The sequence below is a fragment of the Trichechus manatus genome, unplaced genomic scaffold, assembly GCF_000243295.1.
Source record: "Trichechus manatus latirostris isolate Lorelei unplaced genomic scaffold, TriManLat1.0 scaffold00088, whole genome shotgun sequence".
Taxonomy (NCBI): Eukaryota; Metazoa; Chordata; class Mammalia; order Sirenia; family Trichechidae; genus Trichechus; species Trichechus manatus.
Window position 1 is genome coordinate 7,374,654 of NW_004444024.1, and position 21,609 is coordinate 7,396,262.

General features: G+C 36.8%; 2 protein-coding genes across 4 annotated transcripts in view; one reads left to right on the forward strand and one right to left on the reverse strand.

Moving 5' to 3' along the window:
- AQP11 (aquaporin 11) overlaps window positions 1–10,480 on the forward strand; it is a 30,985-nt gene extending 20,505 nt beyond the window's left edge. The window contains exon 3 of the mRNA XM_004381993.2: window positions 3,144–10,480. Coding sequence (XP_004382050.1) covers window positions 3,144–3,223 — 80 coding nt within the window. The 3' untranslated portion in view covers window positions 3,224–10,480. The remainder of the gene's footprint in view (window positions 1–3,143) is intronic.
- Window positions 10,481–10,512: 32 nt separating this feature from the next.
- The window catches only part of CLNS1A (chloride nucleotide-sensitive channel 1A), a 33,580-nt gene continuing 22,483 nt past the window's right edge, over window positions 10,513–21,609 (reverse strand). Inside the window, exons 3-7 of one of the 3 annotated variants that reach the window (XM_004381994.2) lie at window positions 20,761–20,862; window positions 19,997–20,104; window positions 18,693–18,866; window positions 13,836–13,916; window positions 10,513–10,648 (exon numbers count right to left, since the gene is read on the reverse strand). In XM_004381994.2, the coding sequence (XP_004382051.1) occupies window positions 13,849–13,916; window positions 18,693–18,866; window positions 19,997–20,104; window positions 20,761–20,862 (452 nt within the window). In that variant the 3' untranslated portion in view covers window positions 10,513–10,648; window positions 13,836–13,848. Of the gene's footprint in view, window positions 10,649–13,060; window positions 13,082–13,835; window positions 13,917–18,692; window positions 18,867–19,996; window positions 20,105–20,760; window positions 20,863–21,609 lie in introns of those variants that run through there. The other 2 variants (XM_023736588.1, XM_023736587.1) reach the window with 2 other exon arrangements.

Below are 21,609 nucleotides of genomic sequence, written 5' to 3' on the forward strand. Positions count from 1 at the left end.
GCACAAATGCAAAGCTTTATTTTTTTTTTTGCAAAAGGAATTTGTTTCTTTCAATTTGTGAGCTACAGATAAAATATCATTTAGTTTATCTGACTCATTTTGCAGAAAAGCATCTCATGAAACAATGTATACCTTTAATAAGTGTATTTTTAAACTATCCAAAGTTCAATTCCTGCTATTTCTTCTGGATCAAATATACAAAACTCTACTATAAAGATAGGTCAAATAATACAAAAAATTACACAGTAACTGTAATCATAGTATGCATTTTAGCTATTAAATTATCAGCATATCTTGATTTTGTTTAGTCCTCTGAGCCTGAGATTATAATTCATAACTATAAATTAATATGAGGATGCCTGGCCTTTTGTTAGTTCACTCTTTTTGTCCACAGTTAGCATTCTGTTTCTTGTTGCTTGTTTTCTGGTTTTTTTTTTTTTTTTTCTGTTAAAAAAAAAAAAAAGGTACATATAGAGAAGGGAACACTGCAACAAGTGTGAAGAGTCATCACACTTTACTCCTCCCACTCAGCTTCTATTGTTTTATCACATTATCTATTATGCTCAATAATACTACCTAGAGGTCTAAACACTAAGAATGTCAGAGAAAACCTACATTTAAAAAAGCTAGTAGTGGCAGCTTTTTTCAGTTCTACAGATTGCTAGTATTTTCTGATAATAACTTTAAAAATTTTGTTTTCTCTATTTTTGATTTTTAAGAAGTTAAAAGGGTCACTGAAAACTAATTAGGCAGGTCTACTGGTAGTTTTTATATGGAAAAACTCTTCCAATATGTTTTATTTGAAACGAACATTTATCAGGGTATTATAATTTGTCGATATGCTTCAACTACAATTTTAAGAATAGGTCCAGGATACTAAGGAATTATTTCATCTACTACTTCAAAGAACATTAAAAAGTAGGCCTTCCCAGAAGAGTATTAAAAAAAAATCAGAAGTAATGACATTCTCTGTAAAAGAATCATGACTTTTTTCTTAAAACATGTTCTCCAGCCCAAATCATTAAAAAGAACACCACACTGGAAAAGTCTCATGATCGGCAAAAAAGGAACAACTCCTCCCCTATCAGAAAGCTTACAGACCAGAGGGTGGTAGGGTGGGGAGAGGGACTATATTCCCTTCGTGTTAGTGTACTTCAAACAGGAAGATCACATATTACCTGTGGCCATTTACCAAAACATTTTAAAGAACCGCTTATCCAAAAACAATCCAAACATCCACACAAAAAAACAAGTGCACTTTATTTCTTTGCTTCCTATGCAAGAATTGTTTACAAGTGGAACTAGGATCTAACTCTTTTGCAACTATGTATGGCCCTGTTTAGCTTGTTGAAAATAAGAGATTTTTTTCTTAGTTGACCTAAGGACCCATAGCTTTTTCTAAATAGACAAAACATCAAATTTCTGTTGTAGTTTTTGGTTTAAAGAGGCATGTTCCTATATTTAAGTGATTTATGAATGAGAAGTAATAAAAGGATCTTCTAATATACACGGATACAAGACACACTAAAACTACAAATCTTTGGACTTCATCCTTTGAATTCACTGTTTAGATCCTATAGTTTTACTAAGTACAAATAAATGGCACTGTTTATAATATTAAATTCTAGTTTGCCTCTGAATTTTTTCATAAACTGAAGTTACAATTCCATTGGGAAAAAAATGGCCCAAAATGAAATAAAGTCACAATTAAACGCTAAGAAAAATAAGGAATTCTAATTTTACAAGGGTCATTCAAAGAGCCAGGTAAGAGATGAGTCAAAAAAACAAAAAAGCCAAAGTCAAATTAGGCAATGCCATGAAGACAGAAAGACAAGCAATCCCAACATAGATTCTATCGTCTTTCTCTTCTTGAGCAGGCAGAAAGCAAACTATTCTTGGGAGTCACACACAGTCCTTACTCTTTCTTCTTCCTTTTCATAAGAGATAATTGTAATTCCTGAACTGGTCCCTGCCATCTCCCCAAATTAATTTAAAATGTTAGAGAGGTAACTATAAGAATGCATCTAAGAATTAATTCTCTAGTTTATACACTTCATACAATGAAAACTGGCATATTCTATTTGCTCCTATGAAATGCAATGCCATTTTTAGAAAAAAGTTTTAAATGTAATGTCTTATTTTCTACTTTATAAAGAAAACGTCAAAATTAGTGAGTCAGTTAACATAGGGATTGTTTCTGATTTTTTTTTCTTCCAATTTAAAGCATCTTTGCAAAAAGCACTAATCTTTTTAATATGCTCCAGTGTCTAAATGCTGGCCAAACCTTAAGGTTTTCTGTTGTTGCCAAATGAGTAAAATAATTTCAAATCTGCATGTGACAAAAACTCATTCTTAATCTGACTTTAAACTAACCTAGAACTTTTAGCCTAAATACATTGATTTAAAAGAAAAAAATTAACCACTGTAGACTTCCCCTTTGAGATAGTGATTGAGCCCTTATGTCTCACTTCTCTCCATGCCTATTTGCCACTGAAAAATTAAACAACTGCTTCATGCTAGATTTGTCTGATATAACCTCAAAAAACAAAGATTTACTGATATGTGGGTTTTTATATTTTTGTATTTAAGATTTTGAAATTTTCTATTTTAAATATCATGCTTGATACTTCTCTAAAAGCTATTAATGGTTGAGATTAATGGGAAAAAATGTAAGAAGGGATAAAGTAACCTAACATACTGTTCTTATCTGAGCATTCCAAGTAAAAACTCAGGAGTGCTCAGTTGCTTTACTCTGGGTTCCTCCCTGGGGCATGCAGGGGCAGACAGTGTTGCCATTTTAAAAAGGAACAAATGGAGACTCAAGTCCAGGGTTTCTCACTTAGCAAGTCAGCAAGGGGCAGAACTAAAACTACAAATCTTTGGACTTTGTTTACCTTTGAATTCATTGTTTAAATCCTAGTTTTACCAAATACATACTGTTAAGGATTCAGGGTTGAAGAAAAATAATGTGTGAATATTAGATTTAAAAATCTACATTTCATGTAGTCTTAATGTAGACAATTCTTTTAAACATAGCTTCCCAAATCTCTAGGTATATAATTATAATTTTAAATCATACCCACTGAGTGATTATGTACTTCCTTAAAGATTTTGTTTTTATTTTACTGTATTTTGTTTTTCAGGTATATTGTTCATGGTTTTGATGTTCAGCCTTTTCCTTCCCCGGCTGTATAACAACCATATAATTAATAAAAAGGAATGATTATTTCAAAAGACTCAGACTAAGTTACATGACAATCAAGCTGGACGTGATAAAGATTTTATCACCTCATATTCAACATACTGGATGCACTGGATTCTTCAATATTAAGTAAGCTTCCTTTGAAGAAGCTGCCTTATAGGTTTTACCATTGGGACTTAAAAAAAAAATGTGAATTGAGGTATCCTGTGTTTCTCAGTTAAGAGTTGTTCTTTTGAATGATGTATTAAATGCTGCTAGAAAATACTCACTACATTAAATATAAATCTCAAATGACAATTGTTAACTCCAATGAAAAAAATGAGTATAGGGTAAGAAGGGAAGGTGACGGACGGTAGGAAGAAAGTGAAGTGTGTGTATATCAAGTGTTACCTGAAAAAACAGAATTTTTAACCTAAGTACAACCAGTCATCCTGACAGAACTGGAGGGAGGATACTTTTCAGCCAGCACCTCACACAGTGATACCATCAGCAGTGTCATCTTTCAATAGGAAAGTTACTTTTGGAAGCAGATTATATCCACTTATACTTAAGGGGCTTCCTAAATTTAAAACATATTCTAATCTAATATCTAAAATATTTCATCTAAGTAGATAATCTCACTAGCTTAAAGAAAGTCATTACTCTTCAAAATAATTTAATAAAATAAAGCACCCATACAGTCAGGATGTAAGCTTTTCACATTCTCATTTGATCCTAACAACTACATTATGAAGTAGGTAGTACATGTATTTTTAATGTCCATGTTACAGATAAGGAAACTAAGTCTAGAGGGGTTCTTTGTCCTGCCCAAGGTCACAAAGGGCCAAACAACACCTTTAGGCTTCTACTTCAATGCAAAAATTCCATTTGGTCATCACTGACTAGTGGAAAATATGAAGGTTTTGAAGAAACATTAAATACTTTATAAATACTAAAATTTGTTTAGAAATTAACTTCTGTTTTGAGGTCTAAAGAATCCTCAAGTTTTCCTCTAAAAGGTTTCTATTATTACATGAGGTCTAATTTTTATTAAAAGTTCAGGCCAAAGTTAAATGTGTTTCTCTTCAAAAGAAATTCCACTGTCAGGGATAGAATTGAAAGCAAAAAAATATGGAGTGAGATCTGGTCTGTTTGAGTAATAATCAATTAACAAGCAACTGATAAGTTGCCAGGTAATTTAAGTGCTGCTTGGTGATCGGCTTGAAGATAGTCACTCTACTTACACCTGCGCCTTGAAGATAGTCACTCTACTTACACCTGCGCACTGAAATGTTGCTAACTCTACCCAATGAGCTCAGGAAGGTAGCCAGTTTGACAATATGCGTTTTGCCTCTTGAACTTACAAACAAATACATATCATAATTTTATTTTTGAAAGAGTTCACAAAATTGTGACTGAATGGCTAAATGCAGTTTCCGATGTTTTATTTGGCCTGCACAGTTATTTTAAAAACAATTTCGGCCAATATTTTGTCTTTTTCACACAAAAATCTATAGTTCCAGCTTCTCTTGAAAAATCATCCGGCAATAGTAGGCCTGAATTCTGCCATGGCAACAACACAAAGTAATGGTTATTCGTTTTAAAGTGGTCTCTTGCCACTCCCTATGTCTTCCAAACATGAAGCTGAGTTTTCCTTATTGTTTCATGGTTGTTTTTCTTATAATACAGAAATACTTCTTTTTATTTATGTCTCTATCTTGAGAATTCTGTGGTTTAAGAAAAATGAGAATATTAATTTGTGAAAAACACCCAGCTGTCTGAGCTTCACCTGTCAGACTCTGAGGTTGTGACTTCGGGTGACACTGCTGCCCCTGCAGCCCTCTTAAGTGGTGGCTGTTTTCTCTCCCACACCTCTTATGTCATTGGGCTCAGAGGTGGAGTAGATTTCCTTGCTTCTCATTGCTGCTTCCTGGCCATTCTCCTCTTCTCCCTCCATTAAAAACATGTCATCAGAACATGCCATCTGCTTCCCAGTTATTTCTTGCTGCAGTCATCTACTGTACCCTCCCATCCATCCCCCCTCATTCGTTTAACATCTTAGTTCCTGTCTCATTTTCACTCTCTACAACACTACTCCAGTTATACTTCCTGGTAATTTCAATACCAACACAGATGATCCTTCCGATGTCTTGACCTCTCACTTTGCCTTTCCTTTGATAATTTTGTCTTCTATTCTGCCTCAGCTCAAACTTTGGTCATAACCTTGAGCTTATCATTACCAACAACTGAAACTCTTCAATGATCTCAAATGCCCCACTCTCCAGTCACTACCTCCTCTCTCCTTCCAGCTCACTATACTACTACTCCATTTCCAATGATCCTTTGACACATGGGGAACTTCTGTGCATTGATGCCACCACCTTTTCATCTCTCTCACCCACTGAGGTACTCTCTTCTCCTTAACCAGTTTAAATTACTTGGCAAATCATCACTACCTGTTTGCATTCACTCTTAACTCCCTTGCTTCTCTGTTCTTCTTCATACTCACATGATTTAAACACAACTTGATTAAATCCAACTGAGAAACTGGAGACAGCAGTAGAGATAGTTCTTTCAAGGAGTTCTGCTATAAAGGAGAAATGTGGGAAGCAGCTGAAAGGGGGAACTAGGTCAAGAAAGGGCTTTTTTTTTTTAAGATGGGAAAAATAATGGCATGTTTATATGCTGATGGGAATGATGCAATATAGAGAAAATAACTAATGATGTAGGAGATGGAGTGGAAATTTCCTGGGACCACAATTTTTAATAGGTTAGTGAAGATACAATCTGGTGCACAGTGGAAGGGGTTGGCTTTAGGTAGGGTTATAGACAGGGCATCCATAGAAATAGCAGAAAAGATAAGACTATAGGGGCACAGGAAGAGTTAGGTAAGCAGATGTGTTAGTGGGAGTTTGAGCAAGTTCTCCATTTTTGCCTTGAAACATTCCAGTCAGACCTTCAACTCCATGTCTCCGGTAAAACTGGTTGTAAAGGACATCAAAGACTTCCATGCTGTTAAATCAAGTTCTCACCCTTCTTACCTATCAGCAGCATTTGACACAATTAATTGCTTTCTCCTCCTGAAAACACTTTCTTCCAGAAAATCATGCTCCCTCAAGTTTTCTTTTGCTAGTTCTTCCTCCTTTTCCCAAACTAAATGCTACAGTGCCCCAGGGCTCAGTCCTCTGAGCTCTTTTCTCTTTATAGTTACTCCCTTGGTAATTTCATTCAGTCTTGCAGCTTTAGGGCAACTATATCCTAATGCCTCTCAAATTTATATCTACAGCTTGTACAACTGTCCTGAACCACAGACTCATATCCATTAGTCAACTGGATGTCTCTATTTGGTTGTCTAACAGACTTCTCAAATTCATACTCTAGTTAATTCTAACTGCACAGTTTATGCATTATACTGAAGCAGTGCTTTGGCAAACATTCTTGTGCATGTCTTCTCTGCACATATGTTTCTCTAGTGTAGCAGGCTTTCATACTTTTTATCATGGTCCACTAACAACACAGTTTAGTCCAAGCCACCATCTGCTCTTGCCCAGATTACTGCAGTAACTTCCTATTTCTACTGCCTGAGTGATCCTATTTAAACAATCAAATCATGTCACGCTTCCCATTTCAGACTAACACGACTGTATTCCTTCAATAAACTATTACAAAACTGGTGGTGCAAAATATTAATGTGCTGGGAAAAATCACATATGAACCAGCCTAACTTCTGGGTTAAACCAATAACACTACCCTATTTTGCAACTGTTTGTAAGCTAATTCACATTATTAAAAAACACACTGTTGCAAAATATTGGAATGCTAGGACTAGAATAACTACATACTTTAAACCATCCAAAAAGCATACAGGAAGATTCCACAACCTCTTGTGGAAACACTCTTCAGCTTAACCACACTTTCAGATAATTATTCTGTAACTTTACTCTCACCACAAGATGTAAGTCCTGAGATCCTAGGCATGTTTTATTTGCTGCAAGTAGCCTCGTAACTAGTCTCTTTGCCTCTAGTCCTCCTTGAGCAATTACTAATTGTTCAAATAGAGATGGGTTATTGTGGTAGAATTTTATTTATCTAAGATTTCAGATAAAATCATTACTATAGAGCTAATTCTCATGCAAATCCTATTTTAAAAGTATTTCTAGAATGGCTGAGTCCACACCCGGTAACCCATCTTCTGTAGCCAACATATGGTCAATAATTCTAAGTAACAGTCCTTTTTAGGATTAAAGAATTACTGCTATCTCTCCAGAAAGGAACTGGAACATATTTCACTAGCATCTTCATATCTATTTTAATTGCTCTGTAGATGTTTAAATTTCAAGCTTCATAGGTATTCAAAAAGGTGAGTTAATATTATATTTGTAGCTTCTTTTTCTGTTATGAAAAGAAGTAATTACCACTGCTGGTAATAATTAACATCTATTTAGAAAGCCTTTTGTTTAGGCACTGTTGTTCTAGTACAGGTTGTTTTACATGTATTAGCGATTCATATCATCTCCAAAATAACCCTAAGAAGTATTAATTAGCCTAAATGGTTATAAGCCTTCTTACCTCCAGGTTATATAGCTCTATTTTATCTTTTTAAAATTAAAACAAAAAATTCTTACCAAATATACTGCTCTCCCAAAAAATGTTTTCCTGATTTCTCTTCTGAAAGTATGAAGTCCTCCACATTAGATACTTATTTTATTTACATGTATATGATCAGATAGAGTGAGCTGCTAGTGAAAACATGTTCCAGTTCCTTCCTGGAGAGTTGGCAATAACTCTATTAGAATCCTAACAAGGGCTATTGCTCAGAATTTAATGACCATATATTGGCTACAGAAGATAGGTTACCAAATGTGGACTCACCCATTCTAGAAATACTTTTAAAACAGGATTTGCACGAGAATCAGCTATGCAGTACTAATCTTATCTGAAATCCTTAGATAAAATTTTAACAAAATATCCAGTCTTTATTTGAACAATGAGTAACCACACTTGTCTTCTACAAGTAAAGGGCTATATACTATCATTATCTATGTATACTCTCTCACGTTTACCAACATTGAAGAAGATCCCAATAGGATCTCGAAATACATATCCTACAAGGGTTTAAACAAGCTTATCTGAAAAGTAAAACTATCTGAAAAACTGATCTGAGGGAGAAGGAAATCCACTGGGATCATATTTTAATGAATACATTTTTCAAGTGACAGAATGATCTAGAGCGGATGATAGTTTTAGGGATAGTTTAGATGGCTCACATCCTGGGGAGAAAACTGTCTAGCCTTTTCTTTAAGTTTCCCTATATCAAGAAGCAAGACAAACAATTCTAGCAATCCTAAAATTAAGCTTAAACAGAATCAATAAATGTTAGTGTGCTGATCATTATAAATTTCATCTCTTCAAAGTCTAACCTGATAGTTTTTTCTCTTCACCTTTACTTTATGAGTTGGAATCAACCCGATGGCAATGGGTTTGGTTGGTTTTGGTTTACTTTATCAAAGCTATGGATGCAACTGTCTAGTATCACAGAATGTTACAGCTGGATCTTTGAAAGTCATTGAGTCCAGTTCCCCTCAATTTACAGATGATGAAATAGGCCCAGAGAGGTTAAATATCTTGTCTGCCAAGCCAGAACTAAATGCTTGGTCTTCTGCCTACTAGTCTACTGCAATGTCCAACATATCAGGCTCACCACAGCAATCCCAGGAAACAGAATCTCCTGGACGTTTTGTTGGATGTTATCAGAGCACTTCATGCTTCACTGAAAAGTCACAATGGCAAGTTTGTAAGCACAGAATTTTAAAAGGAACTCAAATGGAATTTCTAAGATCAGCCTATGGAGGATATGCTGGCTGCTTGCTGAGCAACAGATAAACTTCTAGAAGTCTGGGTGCTACTCAGGTTGGCTGCAAAGAAATTTGGGAACTTTATGTGCTGTCCACTGAAATTTTTACATTGAAGACCATGCAGTAGAAGGGAGTCTTTGTTTCCTTCAGCTGTTAGTAGATGGTAAGACTATATGGTGTTTTCAAGCATGGGCTTAAAATTACAGTTGTTTCCTCATCTATAAATAATAGTGGGATAATAAAAGTACCTGTATCTCATAGGTAGTTAAGAATATTATAGGCATAAAGTATGTAAAGAAGCCAGGACAGTGGCTGGCACAGAGGTCTCAGTTCACTTTAGTACCCATTTCCAAGTGGCCCGTTTGCCTACTGCAACAGATTTAGAGATTCTGAGAGTCTGGTTAGAAAAAAAGACAATTAGTTTTTTCAGTCTACCTTGCAGGGTGAGGGAAAGCAAACAAAAGTGCTGAACAGAACACTGGGCTGGATGAGTTCAAACTAAAGTTTAGTCACTAATTAGCCAAGTGATTCTGAGTAGCTTTCCTAGCCTTATTTTTAAGGTCATAAAATGGTATGCAAAGTCCAAATATAAATCTGTTAACTTAGTATAAATCTACCAACTTAGAACTGATAAGTATATTAAAAGAAATCGCTCCGGATCCAAGTGGAAGCAGAAATCTCTTGAAATATGTTAAATCTTTACCCCCACTTAATACTTGCCAGAAGCTCTGACTACATTGTAACTCATTTCATGTTCACATTCTTGTATAATGCCTCACAAAAGTGAACAAAGAATACAATTCTCATTTTTTGCCAGCATTATTTTTTTAAAAAACATTTCTAATTAATGCTTTTAGTTAAGAACGAAGGCACAGTCATATAGAAAACCTAGATTTATTTGTTAAGCTATTACAAAGACAAAACAATTCTCATCTGAAGCACGTTGAGAACTTCATCCCAGTTTCACTTGTTCTGTTACAGAAACTGACCTAAGAGGTTGGAGATTAAAGGATATAACCTAAGAGGTTATAACAAAACAGACTGGAATTTTGCAGGCTAAAATAAACATGGTAAAAGGAGCCAAAACTAGTCAGAAGCCCAAGACTTGTGTTAGTGGTGGCATGTGTGGCTAGGATGTTTCCAAAGAGACTACCTAGAGATGCCTGAATTAATCTGGCCCCCAGATTAGTAAAAGGTCATTGTCTCTGTGAAAAATGAACAAAGAGGCTAGGATTTCTCTGAGTTATCTTTGTCTTTCTTTCCCCACCCAGTCTACTTCCACCTTCAAGCTTCTGTACATTTTTACCACATAGGCCTGCTAGATTATAGAAGATGCATATAGTAAAGGCAGAGATTATAGGCCTACTCAGAGGGTACCTAGACACAGAAAGTTTTGGGGCCAACGATCAACTACAAATACTCTCTTAGTTAATTCACCTTTGTTAATAAAGGTCATAAGTTTCTTTTGCTGGTGACAACTTGCTGTCACAGTATAGTCTGTCCCAAGAAAGAACTGGTTCAGGTGAGTTCTGGAGAAGGAAAAAGATTTTCATCAACCCCGACTCCACAGTATAAGAGGCACCAAGTTCTCTCCTACAGTAACGGGTAGAATCTGAAAAACAAAAGGTTTACAACATTTATAACAATAATAATAGCTATTATTTACTGAATGCCTACTCCGAGCGTCAGGGCACTTTGTTATTTGCTGTTGAGTCAATTCCGACTCATGGTGACCCCATGTATGCAGAGGGAACTGCTCCACAGGTTTTCAAGGCTGTGACCTTTCAGAAGCAGACCACCAGGCCTGTCTTCCGAGGCACCTCTGGACGGGTCTGAACCACCAACCTTTCAGCGAGTAGTGGAGTGCTTAACCCGTTTTTGCCAAGGTATTTTATCTCATTCTTTGCAACAATCCTACAAGGCAGTTGTTACTATCTCCATTCTACAGATGAGGAAATTGAGGATGAGAGAAGTTATATGCCTTGTCCAAAGGCACGGTCAGTACAGAGGAAGAGCTGCAATACCACCATTCATGTGCCTTCCCCTTTACCCTGTCTCACATATTGAGAGGTCCTTGTTGGTTAATATAATAGTTCCATTATCTTGAAATTTTTAATGGTTGAATACACACACTAATTATTCATTATTCATTCCTTAAAGGCAAATACAATTTCAAATGATCAAAAATCTTCACTGTTCAGAATTCAGGTCAATTATTCAGATGAAGAACATGTATAAACTTTATAAATAAAATCTCTGCCTCTGAGCTCTAGCATAAAATGAATAGAAAACAAACCATTAGCTCATTAGAAAGTCTGTAACTATTTTACATGGTTATTACACCATTACAAAGTATCCTAAGAATTCTCACCAGGGAATTACAGTAACATCTTATTTGTGTACTATTAATGACATACCAAATGAGTTTCTCATGATCCTTATTAATACAGTGGTTGGTGTTCTATTTTTCAAGAACAAATATGTGAAAGCCATAAGGTCGAAAAATCTGTTTTACAGTTTCAATAAAAGTTACTAAAACAAGTATTACTGAACTGGATAAACCAATATGCTATAAAGAACGTGACAAGAAACAAGGAAAGAAGACTTAACTTGGTACCAAAGATTTACCATGAGGTAAAACAGTGAAGTTATTGATATGTGGAACTGTGAGAATTGAACATTAAAGTTAAGAAAGTTCCAGCAATATGAACACATGATTTTAGCCAGTACAGACGAGACGCTGCTGATTTCAGAAGGTTTGGTTAGCAATGACAGAAGTAAATGTTGTAGAAATAAAAATTAAATATTTAGGGAAAGAGACGTAAATCACAGAACTCTAGAAGATTATTTTCTGATAGTTGGCAACACCTGAGAGGAAAGCAAAAATCCAGTATTTTAATTCATGGTTAGTATAAGAAGCAATGTTATATTCACAATGGCAATAATGTGGAAGGTAACTGGAAGTTAGAGAGAAAGGCTGGGTTCTAACTGATATAAAATGGAACGTGGGTACAGGAATTAAAACTTGTAACTAGAGGAGATGCCAATGATTGCCTAAGGTTCCGAACTAAAAACTGCACCAGAACAGGAGAGAGGGATTCTGAAATATTTCTGACAGCAGGGAACAATGAGGGATCTCATGACCTAACTGGGCGACTGACAATGGTGGAAGAGTCAAGCCAAAATATGTAAATCTTACCATGCTACCACGGTACGCTTTAATAAAATAAAAAAGATCTTGATATAAGTGGCATCTCAAAGAACATGTTGCCAAGACTCAAGAAAATGTTATAAGGTCAGAAGTAGGAGGACACTTGTGAGATAGGAAAACAATTTAACAGTGTAAAAATCTTACAGTTTATATAGGAAGTACTACTAGGATTATTAGTCCTATCTCTATATGACATGAACTAGCTTTGTGACCTTCAGCTTTTAACAAACAGTTGAGATCCTCAAGCTGGCAAAGAACAATATGCTTCTCAGACTAATGAGGTAGCTAACAAAATAGTCAGGGACAAACTTCAGGCAAAGCTTGTGAGGATGTCTTGTTGGTGGTATCCTGTGCCGTGGAGTCAATTCCGAATCATAGCAACCCCATGTGAAAGAGCAGACCTGGCCCTTAGGGTTTTCTTGGCTGTAATCTTTATGGGAGCAGATCACCAGGTCTTTCTCCCACAGAGTGCTGGTGGGTTCGAAGTATAGACTTTTCAGTTAGCAGCTGAGTGCTTAACCATTGTACCACCAGGGTTCCTTATGAGAATGTTGTTGTTAGGTGCCATCGAGTCACGTTCCAAATCATAGCGACCCCATGTACAACAGAAGGAAACACTGCCCGGTCCTGTGCCATCCTCACAATGGTTGTCATGCCTGAGTCCACTGTTGCAGCCATTGTGTCAATCCATCTCGTTGAGCAACTTCCTCTTTTTCACTGACCCTCTACTTTACCAAGCATGAGGTCCTTCTCCAGAGACTGGTCCCTCCTGATAACATGTCCAAAGTATGTGAGATGATGTCTTGCCATTCTTGCTTCTAATGAGTATTCTGGCTGTGCAGTTTATAAAGGAAGTACTACTTGCATTATTATTATTACGATAACATATAAAGGAGACAAAATTGGCAGTGAGCTCTTATGTGGCAGTGAGCTTTTCTTGTTAAAAAGCAGGCAGGAAATACCTTAGAAAACGATGTGTAAATCATCCTTACACACTAAAGTGACCGGGACCTTTGTCCCCATTATTTTCAGGAGAAGGGAAACCAATACAAGATTATGATTAAAGGCGTAAACTCAGTTTGGAATTACTTCTACTTCCTCCCTAAATTGAAAAGCAGTGAGTTACAGCAAATCTTGGCTTTGTGTTTGCTGATGAACACAGGTGATTTAAGAGCAGACCAGGACATGACCTCAGGCTCTGTTGCTCCCACCCAAGTCAACGAGGGAGGTCTATTTCTGAACAAAGGGCTCATACCATTCTCATAAGTTCACTGAAGACAGATCTACGTCTTATTCTTCTATGTACTATCAGTGCCTAGCAAAACAAATGGTATGTGGTAGGTGCTCAGTACATGTTAAACTAAACTGAACATCACCATGCTTGCAGATATTCATTTTTAAGGAAGTTTAGAAAAAGTCAAACTGGATAATAATTTAAATTAAAAAAAAATTCATTAATTTTCAATTTAAGAAATGGGTAACTAACATTTTACCAAATTGCTAACTACATAGAACTCTCTTGAATTATGAAAATAAAAATTATTTCACATGATTTTCATGTTCACTGACAAGAAAATAAACCACTCACCTTAAAGTCGTTTTCAGTGATCAACATCTGCATCCTCAAACTGCCCAGCAACTGCTGGTGTAGTATCTACCTCCATCCCATCTGAAGAAAAATTAACTGGGTAAGTAAATGTTCAACTTATATTTCAATCAGAAGGAAGCTACTGCCCTCTGTTGGTAAGAGGTCCTTTTTTTTTCTTTTAAAAATTAAAATATCAAAGAAAATGCTACCTGTGGATTTAAGCCAGTTAAAATTAGCCTATACATTTCCTTTGTAAATTCTCAATCTCAACACTAGAACAATACTAAGCGGAAACTTTCAGCAGTGTGCATCAAGTATTCATTCTTCACAGAACTGTTCTAAGTATTTATTGTGAGACTTTTTTTTTTTAAAGGTATGATGTCCTATCCTCAAACAGCTTACAGCATATTTCAAAAGACAAAACCAGACAAAATTCATGAGACAAAATCAGCAAAGTTCTTACTTATCTCCTGTTTTCCTCATTTCATTAAAAAAAAGTGGGGCGGGGGGCAAGAAAAAAAAAAGCCCTTTAGAAAGAGTTGTCTACAGCTGCTCTGTCTACTTCTGCACCTCCCATTCATCCGTCAACTCTTCAACTCACTACAAACTGGCTTCTGCCCCCAGCCCCTTGGCACCTTACCCTTGGACATCAAGCAGGGCATGCAAATGAAACACGTGTCTAAAATGAACTCATTATCCTTCCACATAAAACCTGCTTCTCTTTCCAAACAGTTCCCATCTTGGTTAAAGGTACCGGTCATCTGCCCAAATAAGAAACCCTCACCATGTCTCTAATTTCTGTTGTTTCTATCTCCTAGCTATCTTTCAAATCTGTCAAGTCTTTTCATCTTGACTGCCACTACCTAATTCAGAGCATCATCTCTCATCTAATTTAATACACAACTCACTACGCAGGGTTTCTCTTCATTCCTCCTATTTCAGTATTTTCCCCCTCCAATTATTCTTCCGTACTGCGGCCAGACACATCTCAAAAACACTAATCAAACTAAAAGTCTTCAGTGGCTTCCCACTGACCTAGGGATAAAGTTCAAATTCTTTAACACAGCTTTCAAGTTCCTTTAAGATCTGGCCCCAGCTCACAACTCCAACTTTACCTGCTGCTGTAATACCCACACTTCGCACTCAAAGTTCCAGCTATACTGAACTACTTTCAGTTCCCCAAAGCCAAATGGTCTCTTGAACCTTTGCACATGGCTGATCCCTTTGCTTGACTCTCCCCACAACCTGTGTGCAATCCCCCTTTTACCTGGATTATTCCTGTTCATCTTTCAGATCTTGGATAGATGTCATTTACTCCAGGAAGCTTTCTCTGAGTATCCAGGCTGGGTAAAGAGCCCCGTGTTTAAGATTCCACAGCTTCCCAAGCTTCCCCTATATCTCACTCCATGCTGTTGTAACTGCCTAATTTATTTTTCTCTCCACTAGAATATCAACAATATGAAGACAGTAACCTCATCTTTCTTAAGCAATGTTGTATTCTCTGTACCTGGCACAGCAGCTCAATGAATACCTCTTACACAAATATGTACATAAAGCACTAAAATGTCATTAGTAGACAGTGTGTGTTTAAATGGCAAAATGAATGACGTGGGTACTCAGGACTTTAGAGGATGGGGTATAGCATGAGCTGAAAGTTTTATACACAGGCAATTCCCAATGTGCTAATGAAGCTTATAAATAAAAGCCCGAAAATCTCACTAGTAAGAAATTTATAAGGTGTAAAACACATTATACAAAAAGTGCTTGTGACCTTAAAATTGTTTGCTATAAAGCATATTTAAAGGAATTTTATAATTAAAAACAAAAACTGTAAAAAACTTCTGTCATGAAAGGGCAATCTCTAGTCCATCACTATAATAAAAAAAGGTAACATCCTGAATTCTTTTCAATTTTGGTACAGCACTAGAAATTATCTGTGCTATCTCACCCTAAAGCTTATGTTAGAGGCTCACTAGCCAGGGCTTAAAATGGAAGATAAACATAAGAATAATAGTGTGATCCAAAGCTCAAACTTCTCCAAATTAAAATCTCCAGAACTTTAGGACCCCAGATCAACATGTTACATGCATGAAGATACTGACTGTATGATCATCTAAGACACAACCCGTCTGGAGCAAAAGAGCATGAAGGAAACTAAACACTAAAAGAAGAAACTAGTCCACAGGACTAACAGCCCACATGAACCCCGGCCTCTTCTAACCTGAGACCAGAAGAACTAGATGGTGCCCAGCTACCACTACCAACTGTTCTGACCAGGGACACAATAGAAGGTCCAGGACAGAATGGGAGAAAAACGTAGAACAAAATTCAAATTCCTAAAAAAAGCTCAGACCTACTGGATGAATAGAGACTAGAAGAACCCCAGAGACTATCACCCTAAGATACCCTTTGAACTTGGAACTAAAACTATTTCTGGAGGTCACCTGTCAGCCAAATAACAGATTGGCTTATTAACACCCGAAGTAATGTGTTCCCCTTAAACAATAAACTATATGAGACCAAACGGTCAACATTAATCCAAAAGTAAAGATGAGAAGGCGAGGAGGGGAAGGAAAGCTAGATCAACGGAAACAGATCAAACAGAATGGAAATAATGAAACACTGACACATTGTGAAAATTACAGGCAATGTCATGGAATAATCTGTATAAAAATCGTTAAATGGGAACCTAATTTGCTGTGTAAACTTTTTCCTAAAACGTAATAATTTTAAAAAAAGATACTGATTGCAGTATTTTGTGAGGAAGTTAAATACACCTACTCCTCACTTATCGACTCTCTCCTTATCTGACATTTCACATTTATGACAATAGAAGCTGGGCCGCGATGCACTGTGCCCTCCGCTCTCTCCTGCTGGCGGGGGCACTGTGTCCAGCTGCCGCATGGGACCAGCCTCCTCCGTGGCTGTAGCCTCCGGGTGGATGCAGCAACAAGCCAGCAGGAGCCTGTTCTGGGGTTTCCAGCTCCTATGCGACCGGATGCCCTGCAGCTCAAAATTGCTGTGTGGTGGGCCCTCCAGTCACACAGCCCAGCTTTATCCAGCTTTGTTTCCTCCAAGCCTCCTCCTCTGCAGAGAAATAATCCATAACTGGACTCGTCACAGTGATGAGCACATCAGTGTATCTTAGCTGTTATTATTTCTATAATCATATTTTCTAAATAAAAGAAATCAGACAAATGGACGGTCTGAAAACAGAAAAAAAATCCTCCATTTTTGCATAATGCCAATTTTTGCCTAACGACCTGGTCTTTGGAACCTGACCATGTCGACAAGTAAAGAGTGGGTGTATACCAGCAAGAGCAAAACCACAGTAAGCCTCTTTGCAAAACATTCTGCAGCCACTGAAATTAGAAGTGTTAAGACTCTGTAGCAACACAAAAATACTTATATATATAAAATACATGTAAGATGCAAGAAGTGCTTGTAACAGTGCCTGGTATATTATATACATATAATTAATTTAATCCTCTCACCACTTATTAACTGTGTGACCTCAAACAAGTTGTAACCTCTCTTTACCTCAGTTTCCTAATCTGTAAAATGGGGATCTTAACAGCATCTACCACATAGGATTCTTAGAAGGATTAAATGAGTAAATATGTGTAATGTGCTTAAATCAGGGTCTAGCACATAAGTGCTATCTAAGTGATTTATGAAGGAGTCCCTGGGTGGCACCAACAGTTAAGTGCTCAACTACTAGCCAAAAAGATTGGTGGTTTGCGCCTACCCAGAAGTGCCTCAGACGAGAGGCTTGGTGAGCTGCTTCCAAAAGGTCACAGCCTTAAAAACCCTAGGGAGCAGTTCTACTCTGCACACTTGGTGTTGCCATGAGTCAGAATCGACTCCACGCAACTAACAAGTGCTTTATTGGTAGTAGTAGGAAGAAGACTGGAGACACCTGGGGCAGACAGGACTGCCTCTTCAGAGTAAAAAGTGAATTTTATAAGGTGGGCATCAAGAAATCCCTGAGTAGACATCCTTTTATGGGGGTGATATCAAAGAATGTTCTCAGAAGATTAGTATGGTACAGTAAGCTGGAGGAGCGGATAATCAAAGCAAGAAATAAAGGCATTGTAAAATCCAGTGAGAGTAAAAAAGGGCCTAGGTTAGGAGTTTAGCAGTAGTAATAGGAGATAAAGTCATTTCAAAGAAAAAAATCCTTGAACTCGGTATTGGACTGAATAGGGGAATAAATGGTGAAGACTGAGTCAAAAGAACACTTCAAAGTTCTAATTGAAACAGGATATTTAGAAAAGGAAGCCAGGCTGATAGGAAAAATATTTACAAACAAACCTATAAACATAAGAAAACTGAAACATTTAAAGCCACTTGTTTAAGGTCTGTAAGTTTGTCACAAGAAGAGAATCCAAAGTTTCTTGAATGTCATCTTCTGCCTAGCCCTTTAAATCAGTTGACTATCCTAGTTTTGAATATAATCATGTAGATATTAATTTTTTAAATAAAAATGGCAGCAATATGTGCACATACATAAGCAAAAAGAAGAAAAAGACTGGAAGGATATGCAACAGAAAATTAACAGTAGATATCTCTTGCGTAGAATTATACTTGATTTTTCTCTTTTCTTCTTTGCCTGTGTACATTTTCTATATATATATACTACATTTGTAGTTAGAAAAAAAGTCACTTAAAATAACTACACAGGAACTCCCATTCTATGTATTTCTATACCTGCTTCCTATTCTATAAAGAGTTAATTCTGAGATTTCTGTTTTAGTTTCCAAAAGAACCTACATTTGTCTTTTCATAACTTCCCTTGCTGTCCAAGTGCCAAGTGCCCCTTCTGAGTGTTCCCAACTGAAAAGAAAGAACACTCACCTTCAAAATCTCTTATTGAATCTTCTGTCCGGACCCCAGCCATGTTATACTGGCTGCTCACAGACTGAGAAAGCATTCCTTCTAATCTCTCCAATGTGGCTTGGCCTTCTGCTGTCAAATGGGATAATCCTTCTTCATAGGTATAAAATGTAGGGATGTCCCCCTGCCCTTGTTCTAAATAAACAAAAACTTTTTAAGCTATTACAGAACAATTAGAAAACCAAGTGGACACTCAATAATGCATTTACTGAGTATAATGTACAGTGAAAATAGGCTTCCATGATAATACTTTTCAACATTCATTTAATACACATATATAGGTCATTGGTTAGAGATAGGGATGTAAAGAAAACGTCCCTACCCTCCAGGATGAGAAGGGATCCCAAGAGATAAAGAGTCAGTAAACAGCAATTCCTACAGAATCACATGTCCAGGGATGAGAAGGAAAAGAGGGTATTCCTGAGGTCAGCGAATCCTGTATTAGCCCAAGGTGGGGATTTTTACAGGGCAACACAAATTAACTCAGTATTAATTTGTACTGAAGGATATTTTTCCTGATTAAAATACATGCTCCTTTTAGAAAAATCACAAATTCTAGAAAACACAAAAAGAATTAAAAAAAAAAAAAAAATTACTCAAAAATCTCAGCAAAGACAGGGATGTATTCAGATAAGTGATGGAGAAGGCCAGGAATGAGTCTGTCTCAGGCTAGAAAGTGGTAAATATGGAGGAAAGGGCTTAGGAGACCCAGACTGGTGTGCATAAGACCAGCGGGGAAAAGGAGAGAGAATAGCAGGTATCTTAAGCCAAAAGAATGTCCCAGGCAAGCGACTGTAGTCTGGTCCAGGGAGGAATGGGGAAATATTCTTAGAGTAAATCAAGCATAGTTCTGGGAAAAAGAAATGACCTTGGCGGTGAGCTGTTTGAAGGAATATGCTAAATAAAGAAGTAGATGATACAGTTTCTCAAGGAATGCAGGGAGAGGGCTTGTTCTCTGGTAGCAGTTGCCTCAACTTAAAAGACTCTCCTGACAGCCCACTTTCCTATTTATCATTTTCTTTCCTTCTATTTGTCCCTACCCATATTCTCTCCCTAATAATCTCTATTTTTTAACTCTCAAGCTTAGAAAGCCCATAAATTTTCCCAATTTGTCTGCTCCAAAAGGCTTAGACATAATAAACATACTATATTGGGTACTTTATAAGGATATAAAGAACTATAGTCTCCTACCCCTAGTACAAATGAATGCTTAAAATGAAAACACTTGAAAAACAAAAAACACTTAAGAAATCCATTTCACTAACCATGTGCTTCCACATCATACTCTTCTCCATCGTAATCATCTGAATCTTCATCCTCAGGATCTGGATGCAAAGCCTGGCATTCACACATTGCAGTGAACATTGCTTCCACTGAGCAAGGAAATTAAATTGTAACTAATATTTTCTCTGGTCAATAAAAATTTAATAAAATAATCATCAGTACAAATAAACTTAATTGGTAGACAAGAGGTATACTAGGGTCATGGTATTTATAAAACCTGCTAAATTCTAAGTAGGACTGATCTCTAAAGTGCTTGATGGCAATGGACAAATAACAAAATAATAAGAGTTCAATTCAAGATACTACTGAGACCTTTTCAAGGCTGGCTGGATTTTCTGAGAAAAAGGGTCAGAGCGCTGGTCAGACTGCTGGCATCAGGGTGAAACCCCTCTGAGCTAGAAGCACTCTCTACAGCTATGCTGGTATCTTCCACTTTGGGACTGCCATAATTCCTCTGCCATCCATCTGGTGAGACCCACAGCATACAGCATCAAGTCAATAAAAATAACCAAAAGCCTCCATTCACAAAACACACCAGGTAATATGGTGTTTACTATATTTTCACTACATTCATAACTTTTGATATTAATAGGTCCTCAGTGATATTACAGAAGCTAAAATGAAGAAAAAGCAATAAAATGGAGGTAATGGTGATAAAGAGAAGTGTGTGTGTGCATGCATGAGTCATTGGGGAGAACGCCGGGAACATAAAGGAAAAAAAACCTCAATACTATAGAACACTCACATGCTGATTTATCACTAGGCACAAATCTAAATTCAGCAACGGGTTCAACATCATCATCACTGTCTTCCTCTTCTTCATCACCAATGGATTCTTTTGATTCTTCTAGAATGGGAATAAAAACAACTTTTTAATGATGGCATTTATTTGACCCCCTTTTTTTAAAAAGCAAGCCTAAGAGTATTTCCTGAAGGACATTTATTAACATATTTAAACACTGCCATTCAATTTTTACTTCCAATTATAAGAACATAGTGATTTTAGAGCTACAAGAGACTCTGGATAGAATCTCTTGTCTAGTCACAATGCTTCACTGAGCCCTAGAGATTACAGAATCTGCTCAGGGTGTGGAGAGGGGAAGCTCAAACAGGGCTCTGACAAGTAGTTTTACTGACATCTGTTTCTTTTACATTTCACCTTAAAACAAAGCATTCAGTAGCAGTTTGTAAACCACTGATGTGATTCACCACCAATAATTTACAGATGAGGCCCCTAACAGTTACTGACCCAACAGATAAATTAACAAAGGCTGTACACAAAAGAAAAATACAAATGTTCAATATAGAAAACTAGCACACACAGCTGGTGGAAGTGAAAATTGCTATGACCATTCTGGAGATGTGCATACCCTACTACCCAGCAATACAATATCTAAGTACATATTCTGTAGAAAATCTTACACAAGTACACAAGGAGTTTGTACACAAATATTTATTGAAGGATACTCCCGAAATCACTCTATGAAGCCAGCATAACCCTGATACCAAAGCCAGGCAAAGACATCACTAAAAAAGAAAATTAAGGCCAATATCCCTCATGAATATAGATGCAAAAATTCTCAAAAAATTCTAG